This window comes from Clinocottus analis, unplaced genomic scaffold (genome assembly GCF_023055335.1).
Source record: "Clinocottus analis isolate CAN_PGR_092001 unplaced genomic scaffold, fCliAna1.0.p SCAF_22, whole genome shotgun sequence".
Lineage (NCBI taxonomy): Eukaryota > Metazoa > Chordata > Actinopteri > Perciformes > Cottidae > Clinocottus > Clinocottus analis.
Genome location: NW_027175954.1, coordinates 7953601 through 7967147, shown reverse-complemented (window position 1 = coordinate 7967147; position 13547 = coordinate 7953601). Strand labels below are relative to the sequence as shown.

Here is a 13547-nt window from a genome sequence, read left to right as displayed (position 1 = left end):
TGTCCTTCAGAGACGAAAAGCCAAAAAAGAAACAACAAGCGGACATATTACGTGTTTACATCTATAAACACTTCGGGGAATAACAACAGTGGAACGACAAATAAAAGGCACAGTTGTAGTGAATGTATTTCCATGTGATTCTGCTAATTCCTATACCTGCTCTGTAACTTTCTTAGATAAGAAAGTTACTTCTTTCCTACCAAGTTTCCTAGAAATGTAATGCAAAAGCAAATACAACTCAAGGAATAATAATTTCGCCCAGATTCTTGTCTCCACTGGTGGGAAGCAATTTAATACTATACACATATCATTTCTGGCAGACGGGGTTGCACTCAACAGCTTTAGCATTATGATGGAAGCTGCAGTCCCTTCTCTTGCAGCAGAGGAACACACCTGTAAACACCAATAATGTATTCCTTTTAATACTAATAGTCAAAACATATAATAACAATGATGTACACGTACAAACTATAATGGCACCACGGTCTATTTTAAGAATAATGTAAAATACTCTCTGGCATAAGAACTATGTCAGGTGTAAGCAGACTGATTTGCCAGCAGTTCTGTCATGGCTCGTTCATAGGATCACGACCTTTACTTTGGACTAAAAGAGGAATTTACTTGCTTAAGCCTTTTCAGCCTTGCAGAAATGTGAGCAATGTATTCATTCACTGGTGTAATTTGAAAGCAATCTGACACACTATGGAGCCTGGGCCTGACCTTCTTGAAAAAAAAAGACCAATATTGTAATAATTAATAGAAGATATTTTTGCTTGTCAGAAATATGAAAAAAATATGCCATAAGACAAAGTAAAAATTTGCTTGGTACGATTTGTTAAAATAAGATGTAAAATTTACGGCGTTCAATATAACAAGGACATTTAAACTCGTCAGTACAGCTCATGTTAAGTTATTTCATTAGGAGCCTGCAATACTCAAAAGTAGTATTTTTCATTGAACAAGATATTCAAGAAGCTAAAAACAAGTCCCTATCCCACTAAAATGTTACTCGTTAGGTGATCATGTCTTGGCACCAGATAGCATCATAAAGAGTTTCTGTTCAAGAAGTAGTACTGGACATTTACAGTACTTATAGGTATAGTAGTATGATACTAAAACTGCAGGACACTGTATCATTCTTTATCAACTATTGTGCCTCACTATAAAAAATGTAACTGTTTTTGGAGGACAAACATGCCCGACATAAAAAAATATGATATGTTATCATAATTTTCCAACTTTCATGGACTACATTTTTTAAACCAAAATCAATCAGTCCTGATCATACCAATGATTTTTATGTAAACTAAATTCGAGAGGGATTTTTCTTTTATTGATTTTATGAATAAATATAATTGTATGCAGTATGAGATACAACAATCTTAATACACACACACATCACTCTCACATAAATATCAACAATCATTGCTGCAGTGCTCTATAACACGGCAGCATATACCTTGGACATCAGAAAAATAGCATGTATTTGCCGAACGATACAATTCAGAAATCGGGGCTCTACAGATATAGATATTGTGACTAATCTCCATCCAGTTACTCAGCAGGGCGTGGGAGGAGCTCCTGTTTTTTTCCGCTTTTTTAGAAGGTGAAGGTTGGGTGAGATTCCCGTTTAATATTATTTTATGATTATACAAATTGTTACATTGATTTCCTGGTCTCCTGAAGTCTTGTGCTTGCGGTTAAAACCGTGTGAGTTCCTCGTCACCCATGCGTCGTTACCCACATGTGCCCCACATATAAATTAACACAATAAAATAAACTCTACTAAAATAAAATACACGGACGTAACTAGTGGCTCCTACAGACGTGCATGATGATTTTACTCGGGAATATATTTTACTCTAGTTCTGAGTCATGGGGGTATTCAAGTTTTAAAATGGGGACACATTTTCAAAGGCTTTAATGCCACGCCGCTACAGCTGATCATACATTGTTGTCACTGGCTGTTGTAGTGACGACCGTCATTTAGAGGAACAGACAATTAAGCACCATCATTTTTTAAACTATGTATCAGATATGGCCAAAACATCAGCAAGGTATTTTTTTCATTATGAAAACCATTAAATTCTGCCTAAAATTATAGTTAAACGTTGGAGAACAAGGCCTAAAAGGATGAGTCGCATAATGTCTAAGCAAATGTTTCAGACAGATGGAAACCTTTCAGTCAGAAAAAGAACTGAACAAAATATGAACCTCATTGTGAGGGGAGGAAAATTCACTCACACTCTTTTCATTCATGGAATTTGACTAGTTTTCGTCTTACATGTTCTTTTATCCAGGAAATATCAGAAAAAAACTCATGATGAATCATCTGCACCTGGCGGGAGAAGCCAAAAGCACTAAGTGCTTTTGGCTTCTCACTTTCATTTAGTCTTTTCTTTCACACACCTTCCAGGCTTCTTGAAGATGTAATGAAGTACCATTTTAAGCACTGAATGTTTATGCATTACACCCAGCACACACAGTGGTTGAGGATATTGTCTACGTACTCATTCTACCTTTACAATAGTGTTTCTGAGGAGAACCTTTTTTGCAAGATATCATGTGAACCATTGCATGAGGTTGGTTAAACAAAATGAATGTATTCTAGCCTTCCATAACAGAGCCAATGTTCTATGTAGACTGCAACTATTGGAACAATATACACATTTAAATCCCTCATGTGGCTTATATGCTACGTGTTAAAAGATGAGTGACACCATTCAGGATTCTGTATAATTAGTTTCTTTACTCTGAAACTTGTAAAGACGTTACAGGCAACGTCGGTCATCCCCGTCATTCATTATTCATTCTGACTATATGCATACGTTATAGGAATTCAAACTGAACAATACTTAAACAAGTTGAACATAAACATGTTCTACATCCCCGGCTGTGGGAATCAATAAACAAAAGTGTTCTAATACATGTGTATTAACAAATGAGTTTAACGCCATTTTCACTTGAAACTAAATCAGTTAATTCTAAACTCGACTGAATCACAGGTAAGGCAAATTAGACGGTTGGCATGTCACATATCACAAAACATATCGCATCATAAGTTTCACATTTTCAGTTTTTTTTTTGTTTGTTTTTTTTACAGTCCCATTGGCCTTGTGCCTACTGCACATACTAGCAAGAAACTGAATTATCTCCTCACAACCTCTCGTGGACAAACAAGATACTGGCGTCCTTAAGTTACTCCAAGGGGTTATCTGCAAGTTTACAGTATAATGTCATGTTAATTCCAGACTATGTAGGTTTTGAACTTCAACTGAGGTCATGCACAATTTCTATTTAATTGTCATTGGTGCTTTCTATAAATAAGTATAGAAGTGTGTACTCCTATACGTATACCTTTTGTCTACTATTTGTGCACATAACAGTCATGCCTATACCATCCAGCCCAGTAATATTCTTAGATTCTGTGCATGCATACTTGGATAAAAAAAAAAAAACACATTTCTATTATGAACAGATTGAAATGCAATGACAAAAAAAAACATTTTACATTAAATAAATTGAATTACAAAGAAGATTTAAATACAGTACCTGTTTTTTATGCAACTGTGTGTGTATGTGTGTGTGTGTGTGTGTGTGTGTGTGTGTGTGTGTGTGTGTGTGTGTGTGTGTGTGTGTGTGTGTGTGTGTTTTCCTTAAATATACAGTATATAGCTATATAGCACAACTGATTCCCACATAATGTGCATTCTTTTTAGACAATATCTATCTTACAGCCTGATCTCTCTCTCTCTCTCTCTCTCTCTCTCTCTCTCTCTCTCGCTCTCTCTCTCTCTCTCTCTCTCTCTCTCTCTCTCTCTCTCTCTCTCTCTCTCTCTCTCTCTCAATATTGTCAATATTGTCACAGAGTCAAGTAAGTCCTCGTGATAAAAACGTTTGGAACTGACGTTATAGGGTCGTTCATCATCCAATCGGATCGCTCTAAAAGTAAAAAAAAAAAAAAAAAAATGTAATACACTACGCGTCTCTACTGCGCAGACTCGCACAGGGACGAGAGTCTCGCTTCCCATAGAGGATATCCATTCTGCTTAAAAAGGTAATTAAAATAGCACTATTTTGCTGCATGTCTAGTCTTTTCAATGGGCACGAGTGTAAACAACCTTTGTGTCGTTCGCTATCTGTATGTAGAATATCAATGTTACGTCACGACTGTTCCCCTGCGTCCTACTTATGTTGTTGTGCTAACCGGCGACTGTTAGCTAATCTAGCTAACATGATCAAGTAGTGGTTAGCTTGGCACCCTCCTGTAAAGCTAACGTCAGCTTTCGTGTCACCACCTGACTCTGCTTACTAGTGACCGATCGCGTTCAGGTGATCCGCCCTTTGGAAAGGGTTTCGTTGACCCGGACACACGAAAATGAACGAGTCAAATCCATGTGTCATAAATGGGACGAAATAAGTGCATTCATTTGGTTACTGTTCATTCATATAGCACGACTCAAAATAATGCTTTAAAAATGCACAAACTAAATTAAATACAGCAGAAACTGCAATATGTAACACATTGAGGGGCAGAAAACATTCCAAAGTAAACTTCAGGACAAAAACAGGAAAACAACAAAGCCAAAGATAAAAAATAATGATAATAATAAGATGCACAAGCTATATAATGGTGGTCAGTGGTGCGTGGTTAAACTAATAATTAGTTTAGATTTAGACTACTACTTAGAGTACTACCGGGTAACCTAAGACGGTTATTACCGTGACAGTCACATGCATTTTGGTCCCAAGTTGTATAAGAAAAGCAGCAGCTTTTTAACTATGGAAACCAGTTTGTTTGTGATTTTGACTGCGCTTGAAGTGAATTTTAGTTCTAGGGTAATGTAACTTATTTCGAACAGATTACTTCAGCTGACTACTTGGACGTCGTAACAAGCCTGTCATGAATTACACTTAATCACTTGTAGCTGGTGTTGCATGAACGTCTCCCTTGTTTTTCTCTCCTCTGTCTACAGTTGGTTTATGAGAGGCCCTAAAATCTCAACGCAATTATATGTACTGCTCTGATAACTGCACACCTGATGAATAAACATTTCATAATATCAGCTTTTATTGTGTTTGTGTGTGCGTTTGTCTTTTTTAAAACAGCTCTCTGGAGCTCATCACCACCAGTAAAGCTGTATAAGCACCGGGTCGACGGGTCGGAAGGAAGTGGCGCATCTTACGGGGAGCTGCCTACTGAACTAGCCATGAGCTACAAACCTATAGCTCCTGCGCCCTCCGGCTCCAACCACACACCTCCAGGTTCTAACACAACTCCGTTAGTGGCCAGTTGACATCTGTGTTAAGGATGTGAACATGCTCCACCATGACCTTGGCCAGAGAACATATTTTTGCTCAACACTATACTAGTTAGTCTAGCCAGTGTTGTATTGTAAGGAACTATAACAACACCACATAGTTATCATCATGCTGACATAATGGTTACAATAAAATAACTCATCCCTAAAGATACTCACCACACTAACTAAGGGACTAGTGTGTGGCTATGGTATGTAAGTGATAAAACACTCTGAGGTGACACTAGTGTAAAACAAATATTAGACTTTGGCAATTGTGTATCACTGAAACCAAGATATTTATGACTTATACCTTACTAGAAAATGTTTCAGAAGGCAAGTTTCTCCTCACTGTTCTTGGTGTTACAAGTTTCAACCATAGTGTGTTACATCTATTCCCATCTTCTGTCTAGGCTCCTCAGTTCCCTCTCCCTCCCTGCCCTCGTCATCCAACTTTAGGCCGGCTTTCAGTGACTTTGGCCCACCATCCATGGGCTTTGTTCAGGTATGTCTGAAGTACAGTTATTCACGCTGTTGTGTAGTCCATGGTAATATCATAAACGTACATACATGACAAAGCAATATGTCTTTTAAATCATTTTCAGCCATACCGTGATGCACTGTCTTGATATTTTTATATTGTCTCTGAAATAACATACATTTTTCATCTAAACCTTTTTACATGTAAGATCATACCAACATGATCATTGTAATAAACCAATATGAATTTAGAAAAAACACCACTTGTATTTAAGATTTAAGGCGCTTTCATTTTTAAATTTCACATCAAAATGTCCCGATATGGTCTTAGTGGCATACAGAGGTTTTCTTTTTTTAAGTGGAACGGGTCTTGGGAAATGTATTCTGTATTATTAAGTTGGACTAATTATTCACACTTGAAATACATATGTACTCCTATTTTCAGACTTATTAAATGAATGGGAAATTGCTTATCATGTTCACCAAAAGATCATTTTATTTTGTGGTCAGTTCTGACATCCCCTTACCATAATGCCTAGTTTATTCATCCACTGCAACATAACGTGGGGGCTATTGTCTTGTTTGATGTGAAGGTTGACATCATCCTTCACTCACAAACTCACTTTGGCCCTTCACTTTCGCACTCGATATTCTGAATATCCTACATCAAGTATATTCTATACTGTATATTGCCCCTCCTTAAGTACATGTATGCATACATACGTTAACCAATAATTAAACCACAACCACTCTAAATGATGTTTTTTATGAGAGCCGGTGTCGGTGAAAAAGTAGAGCTTGTACTCAATACTATGCCTTGTCAGCCACTTTGCATACATGTCCTCACTTGGCCTGCAGCAATTCATTTATTAATAATGCCATTAAATAGCATGCGTAATTCTCTATTCATGGAGTACAGTAAATACTGACATGTCTAGAAGGCAGTTACTTAAAGGCAGCTGCATGCATTGGACTTATATGGGTGTGTTGCGATAGCCAAGGGGTCGGCTGCATGCATTTTTAAACATAACATATATAACCTTGTTTTTGTTGAATTTCCAGCGACGACTAATCTTGATACTATATATATTTTTTCTCCATCAAACATGACACATTTGTGAAAATAAAACAGCCTGTCAAAGTGTCTCAAGGATCCACCTACAGTGAGCTTCTGTCTGTCATTGAGGAAATGAGCCGTGAGATCAGGCCGACATACGCTGGGAGCAAGAGCGCTATGGAGAGGCTAAAGAGAGGTATGTTTAATTTGTCAAAAAGAATTATAGTACAGTCTTGATTGGTGTGTACCTCAATTGTTATTTGTATTGGTTACCAAAAGCCAAACAAAAAGAAAACAAAAAAAGTTTTGTTGATTTTTCTATTATCGTTATCGTTATTTATTTTATTACATACAGCAGTGGGATGTGTGGGCACCAAACAAAGAGAAAGTTATACCATTGACAACAAAACAAAAGGAATGATCATTTTGCTACTACCATATTTTTGCTGTTAAATTCAGATGGAAAGTAATGACGATGTATAATTGTAATAGACTTGCGTGATTGAAATAGAATCTCATGCATTAGAAACCTCAGCAACTGCAGACATTGTGGTGTTAACTTTAAAAAGGTGGACAGGCGGCTAAACCCAATTTAGACTTTAACTTTTGTTGCAGGCTTATTGTTATCTTAGCAACAAAGGCCATCTTGTGTGCAGTCGATTGTTTTAGTTGAGGTATACTCTACCAATTGCTGCCAATTATTTTAGCAATGCATCTCATTAATGTGTAACTGTTGATTTAATGCCTACTTGCACTTGGTCTTTTTCAGGTATAATCCATGCCCGTGCACTGGTCAGGGAGTGTCTTGCAGAGACGGAGAGAAGCGCCCGCACATAACCTTTTCAAAAGCTCCCTTCAGTGCTAAGTCTTTCCCAATATAAATCTGTCCTCATCAAGATCCCCATCGTCGGTTTATACAGCCATATCTTTTCCATTTTTGCACTTTCTTCAACAGCCTTTTATAGGTGCACTTTGTCCTTCTTGTCCCCACTGTTTCCTGCATTCCGCCACACCATTGTGTTCATCACAAACTTTCTGTGAACTGTGGGGTGTATGCAAAGTTTTGTATCCAGTTTGAAATTAGTGTGGTGAATTTCTACACATTTTAAAGTGGAGCTGTGGGTAAAACCCTTACTAAAATAGATGGGAATGTTTGATTTATACATTTTTGTTCGATAGTGGCAATTGGCCAAGAAAGTTGGGTTTTTTCCATGATGAAATCAATGTAGCTGCACCATCGTTCAAGTTTCTTTTCTGATCGTCACTCTGCAACCACTGAATATTTTTTGTTAATATGGACATTTTGAATATACCCCAATTTCTATCCATTCATGCTTTTCCATATTTTGTAATGTAAACACACATTACATGTTTCTCAATCCCCAACACACTGTACATCAAGTCAATTTGTTAGTATGGAAATTTTGTAAACCGGATTTTTGCAGTTATGTATGTATATCTTAATTAAATAAGAGAAAATGTTCAGTGTCCGTTTCATTTGTGAAACATGTTTATAGGTTGTTAGGGAACTGATCTTTTCCAGTTATACTGCAGACAGTGATTACCGGTAGACACCTTCACAGAAAATGTTTTTTAATTTCAATTAAAATGTTTATTGTTAATGTTTGGCTGAGACTTTGCACAAGGTTTGAAATCCTTAAGGGCATTGAGTGAATAGACTTAAAAAGGTCAGAAGATGTTTTTGGACAATTTCTTTATAAGTTCTCTGACATTCAGAGCATCAATATAGCAGGAAACAACTACTTGCTAAATATATAGTAACGTATAGCTGATTAGAGAATAACGTCACACGCCCTCTGTGTGCGTTGTTATCCGAGCGTCCGGCCAGCTACTCAACGCCGCTCCGCGCTCACACACGGTAGCGATGTCGTAGACACTGTAAGCTGTGTTTTTTTTTGCAGCAAAAGCTTTTAGCCGCCACGACCACATCAGAAAGCAATCCACCAATTATAGATTTGTGCTAAATATTGGCCACTTTTCAAAAAATCTATTGTTACATGTCTTTGCAGGGTGAACACACGTCAGTAATAGATAGTTAATTCATCCACAGGGGATAATTTGTTTACATTCTGACCTCGTTTAGGTTTATGAGGGAATTGTGCATGCTGGCTCACTGGAACGATTGACACAAATTGAATGCGATCGTAATTATTTAAATCAATTATACGTGTATTTACCTTGCTATGACACGTCAAAATGGCTGCTGTGAAAAGGGTCAATTCTCAATTGACCTTTTAAAAATGTAAAACATCTTTTGCTCCAGGATGCAGTGCAAATTGTCAAACATATTCAAGTAAAACTCAAAACTGGGGATAAACACATTTATTGTCATTTACATAACCACAACCTCAATAAAATCTCACTTCAGAAAAGTCAACCTAACAACGAGCTGTTTCACAAGAACAGTGATGAGGAGCTCTATATAAGCAAGTGAATGAGAAAGTGAGAGCTTTGTTAAGTACATCTTGACAAAAGCAATGTGATGGTATAGGTCTTATGTATATAAAATAAGTACAAAGGAGAAAGCAAAGATAGGACAAGTCCATGTGTGAAGTATAATGATTGTCACGAGACAGCTTGGTTTCCCAGTCGCATCTACCAGGAGAATGCTCTCCTTCTTATTCCAATGCGCCGCTGTTACCAAGATCAAAGAGGGTTCTGGCGTGGAAGGCAGAGGTGTGCATGTGAGTACACATCGTTCTTTGTGCACAAAAAAAACTCCTCTGGTTTCCATTGTAATCTCTTAAAAATGTATTTAGGATTATTAATAGCGCTGCACATATGTTAGAGAAAGCAAGACAACATAAAATGCTTAAACTACTTGTTTCTATGAAAAATAAAATGAAGACAAAAGAAAATTCTGTGAAAAATGTTGCTCAGGATAACATGCTGGAGTAGTAGCTCATTACTGTGAGCAAGTTATTCCCCAAAAGTGTTGACTATTCTGACTTTACTAAAGATAGGAAACTATGACGCTCGAAAATAATGATGCTGTTGACCAGTACATACTTAGGGTCTCGATGGGATTTTGGACTGCCATTAAAGTCAAGCTGATAATGTCAGCCTGCCTTAATCAAGAATTGAATATTACTTTGAGAGGGGGGGGGAGTAAGGCAGGAATGCAAATTGCAACTTAGTATATATGCGTGACTTTGTGTGTATGACCTGACTCCCTGTGACAATATCTTTGCGCGTTCCATGGAGAGCAGAGTGACAACAGTTTTTGGCTTGGATAAAAACTTACAACACCAGTCAGCGCTGTTTCTCCTCCTTGAAATCTACAGGCTTCCTCTTGTTCCAGCCCGTTGAGATTCAACCCTGTGAGGAGGAAGAGCAGACACTTCTTTGAATTTCACCATTATGTTTTAAAAATGGATATCCGGGGGCCAGATAGAAGATGCAATTCAAATAAATATAATAGTACTCAAAGTAGACTGACTGTAGTGGCAGTGGCTGGCGTTGCGTTGTAGTTAAATAGGTCTTTGTAGCGACCCTTTTCCTCTTTCTCTTTGGTGCGGATTCTCTCCTCCATGGCCTTCAGCTCCTTGGCAATAGACAGTCCCAGAGAGGGGTCCAGCTCCAACACCTTATCAAAGTCTGCTCGTGCCTCTACCTCATTCCACACTGCAGCATGGGCCTTAGCTCGCTTGTAGTAGGCCTTTACATTGTCTGTTAGGAAGGGGACAAAGAAACTTATTACAAATGCTTAATTTGGACATAAATCAAGGCTTCAACCCATCCTGGAAAACATTTGTCAAGTTTTGAGCCACGAAAAAGGTGCTCTCAGGTTATGTTAAGGAAATGCTATGAACACACCAACAAGTCACATAGCACGGTAGCAAAAGTGGGTACGACGACTTTACATTACTTTCTTCCTAATTTGCTTTAAACAGTTAAATAATGTTAAATTAATGCAATTTAAAAGGAGTGTACCGACCACAAGATTTATCGCTGTACAGTACAATGGTATGGCAGACTCAAAAAACCTGAAACAACTGTTGTTGTTTAAATTGTATTAAATCAAATTGAATCAATCTACCATGTACACACCAACAACAAAGCCTTACCCTCATATTTGAAGACTATGGATGTGCAGTGTTCAATGACTTCGTAGTACTGGCCCTGGAGTAGCTTGCACTGGCAGTAGTTGAGGAGCAGTGGTGTGATCATATGGTCCAACTTCACCCATACTTCGTCCCCAGGATGCTCCTGAAAGGCGAGACAAAGTCACAGAGGAGTTAAAAATTGCTTTGTATTGCGTATTTAAGTGTTTATACTAAATAAATGGATTTTATAACACTGGATCTGATCGTTATTATTCAACTGTGCTCTAACCTTCATTTGTAGATTTTTGAGGCAGGCAACGCCATTGTAGTACTTCTCTGTGGCTTCCTTAATTTCACCCTTTTTGAAAAGCATGTTGCCTTCCTCGTGGATCTGAGGCACAAGCTTGAGCTTCTCTTCGTCTGTCATAGCCCACGCGTCAAGCTGGAACGATCCCGGAGGCAGAACCTGAGCAGAGAAAGACATGTTAGATCAGTAGCAGCCGGAGCTTGCACTGCAAGGAAATATAACTGTAGTTATGTTCAGCAACAACAAAATGACCAGACAAAATGACCAGCACTGATATTAAACTCTGCCTGCTAACCTCCAGCAGCTCAATAGAGAAGACAAGAGGCTGCTGATTGGCCTGAAGCTGATCCAGGTCCTTGTGTCCTAGAGAGTGGTGGGAGTGGATCTGCGCAATGCCGCAGCAGTGCCTCTGGCCTTCAAGGGGGTCCTTACCAGCGCTGATGTTTCTCAGTGACTGGGACACGAGCGGATAAAGTGCTGTATGCTGAGGGACGAACAGAAATGTTAAATACACAGAAACAACCCGGATTGACACTCCATTCCAGATGTCCACCTTACTAACCTTATTGTCACAGGTAAATTCTGCAACTTCGCCTTGTTTCATGGTGATGACCACTCTCTCCCACACAGCTAGTTTGAACTTCTTGCCCAAGATGAGCTCCATGGGTTTGCTGCGGCCCCCCATGGTTCTGGAGTCATCCAGCACTTTACCATCACACAGGCTGGTGCGGAAGTGGAAGACCACCTGGTAAACAAAGATCCAACGATTCACACATCTCACACTGCTAAACAGAACTATCTGGTTAAAATACGCCGTTTAAGGACACTATATTCATTCGATTCGCTTGTTTACTAGAACAAAAGAGCAATCTGTACGGATCTGACGGGCCTATAGTCCACGCTCCATCCTACTTTGACCAATCACAACGGTGGAAATTTGATTGGCGTGGTCTGTCGACCAATCAGCGTTCATAAACACATGCCATCCTGTTCCACCCCGTCTTTCCATCAGATGGAAGAAAAACGGGGAAAAAAATGTAAACCGGCTAAAAAAAACGGCAGCCCCAAACAAATCTAATGTTGTGTAACCACAGAGGGAGCAAAGCTCACATGCTGTCAGAGCTGCCCGTCTACATGCGCACTGCATTTCGCTGTGACGTTCACATTAACGTTAGCTAGCTAGCTAGTGATAGCATGAGCTGAAGTGCTGCGTCGCATTTTCTTAAACTAATTCAGCGGACTGCCCTCAATAGTTCAACCTTCGACACGCTGTAGTTTTTGTTTTTTTACCTTGGTTCCATTAGGAAAGGTCGAGCGCTCTCCTTTCCCAGGACGGGTGACTTTCTTCAGTATTCCTTCCTCGAGAAGCTTGTGTGCCTCTTCCTCCATCCTTGACCGCCGAGTCTCATTTAACGACGGATGACGATGTTTTCCGAAGCCACCGACCGAGTCGTTTCGTAAGACGTCCCTTTGCGCGCCACAGCGCCCTCGAGGCGTGGCCTGCGTCATTGAAGGCCGTGGGCTGCATGACTCCCTTTTCAACGACTACACCAATAGTAGACACAACATGTCATGAAAATGTACGTACTTAATCAAGTACTAGTCTGCATTTACATCGCCCAACAGCAGTAGTCACTAGTTATTTTGCAGGTGAATATTTTATATACAAATGCTGCTTGCACATTGATTAGATATTAAATTAGCTCCAGGGACAGGGTTCGTATGTTTTAAAGCCCTATGAGGCAAATTTTCAATTTGTGATTCTGGGTTATACAAAATGAACTGAATTGAATTAGATATTCCTTCCCGCAGTGGGGAAATTTGCACGATTACAGCAGCAGACGGGTAAAGTGCACACATATAAGTGCACACATATAGTAAAAGCAAAAAAACAATATAAATATACAGTAAAACAGTAATAAAACAATAAAGAGTCCACAAAAACAATATTTTACAGACATAATAAACATGTACTATACAAATGTATTCATTTGTACAGGCTGAAGGGATTAATGTGATTGAAGTGCATGGATCAACATGAACACAACTAACATACAGACACGTATTGCAAAACTGTCACTATGTTAAGAAAATACACCTGTAGGCTGTGTGTGCAAGTCATGTATCCATACGATGCATTGTACCTACTTTTGCAGTCACCCCGTTTTCTTATCACAATCAGTTCACTTCAAATCGGAATAGATGGATTTTGTCTAAATATCTCACTTCATGCCCTATATTTTAGAGTTCCTGAATCGCTCGACTTCCTCACTTTTTTTAACATCTTGCCACCGTGAAAATTAGAGCTGGTTTAAATAGGCCATAACTGCAGCTCA

General features: G+C 38.8%; 2 protein-coding genes across 2 annotated transcripts; one reads left to right on the top strand and one right to left on the bottom strand.

Moving 5' to 3' along the window:
* The first annotated feature begins 3976 nt into the window (after positions 1–3976).
* Positions 3977–8318, top strand: cdk2ap2 (cyclin dependent kinase 2 associated protein 2). Its single transcript, XM_068589090.1, has 5 exons — positions 3977–4057; positions 5110–5265; positions 5714–5805; positions 6913–7033; positions 7607–8318. The coding sequence occupies exons 2-5, from the start codon at positions 5211–5213 to the stop codon at positions 7672–7674; spliced, it is 336 nt and encodes a 111-aa protein (XP_068445191.1). The 5' UTR covers positions 3977–4057; positions 5110–5210; the 3' UTR covers positions 7675–8318.
* An 847-nt stretch (positions 8319–9165) lies between these two features.
* On the bottom strand, positions 9166–12622 carry aip (aryl hydrocarbon receptor interacting protein). The gene is made up of 7 exons (XM_068589453.1): positions 12502–12622; positions 11774–11956; positions 11507–11695; positions 11194–11370; positions 10926–11067; positions 10298–10527; positions 9166–10176 (listed from the first exon to the last, which is right to left on the bottom strand). Exons 1-7 carry the CDS (start codon positions 12598–12600, stop codon positions 10171–10173), a joined length of 1026 nt encoding a protein of 341 aa, XP_068445554.1. The 5' UTR covers positions 12601–12622; the 3' UTR covers positions 9166–10170.
* Positions 12623–13547: the final 925 nt, after the last annotated feature.

Bases quoted from the DNA above. Each gene is read 5' to 3' on its own strand.
- cdk2ap2 (XM_068589090.1), top strand. From the start codon at position 5,211: ATGAGCTACAAACCTATAGCTCCTGCGCCCTCCGGCTCCAACCACACA. The intron at 5,806-6,912 runs GTATGTCTGAAG...AAAATAAAACAG, and splicing joins CATCCATGGGCTTTGTTCAG to CCTGTCAAAGTGTCTCAAGG. The intron at 7,034-7,606 runs GTATGTTTAATT...GGTCTTTTTCAG, and splicing joins TATGGAGAGGCTAAAGAGAG to GTATAATCCATGCCCGTGCA.
- aip (XM_068589453.1), bottom strand. From the start codon at position 12,600: ATGGAGGAAGAGGCACACAAGCTTCTCGAGGAAGGAATACTGAAGAAA. The intron at 11,957-12,501 runs GTAAAAAAACAA...TTTGTTTACCAG, and splicing joins CCTTTCCTAATGGAACCAAG to GTGGTCTTCCACTTCCGCAC. The intron at 10,528-10,925 runs GTAAGGCTTTGT...CCTTCCTAACAG, and splicing joins CATAGTCTTCAAATATGAGG to ACAATGTAAAGGCCTACTAC.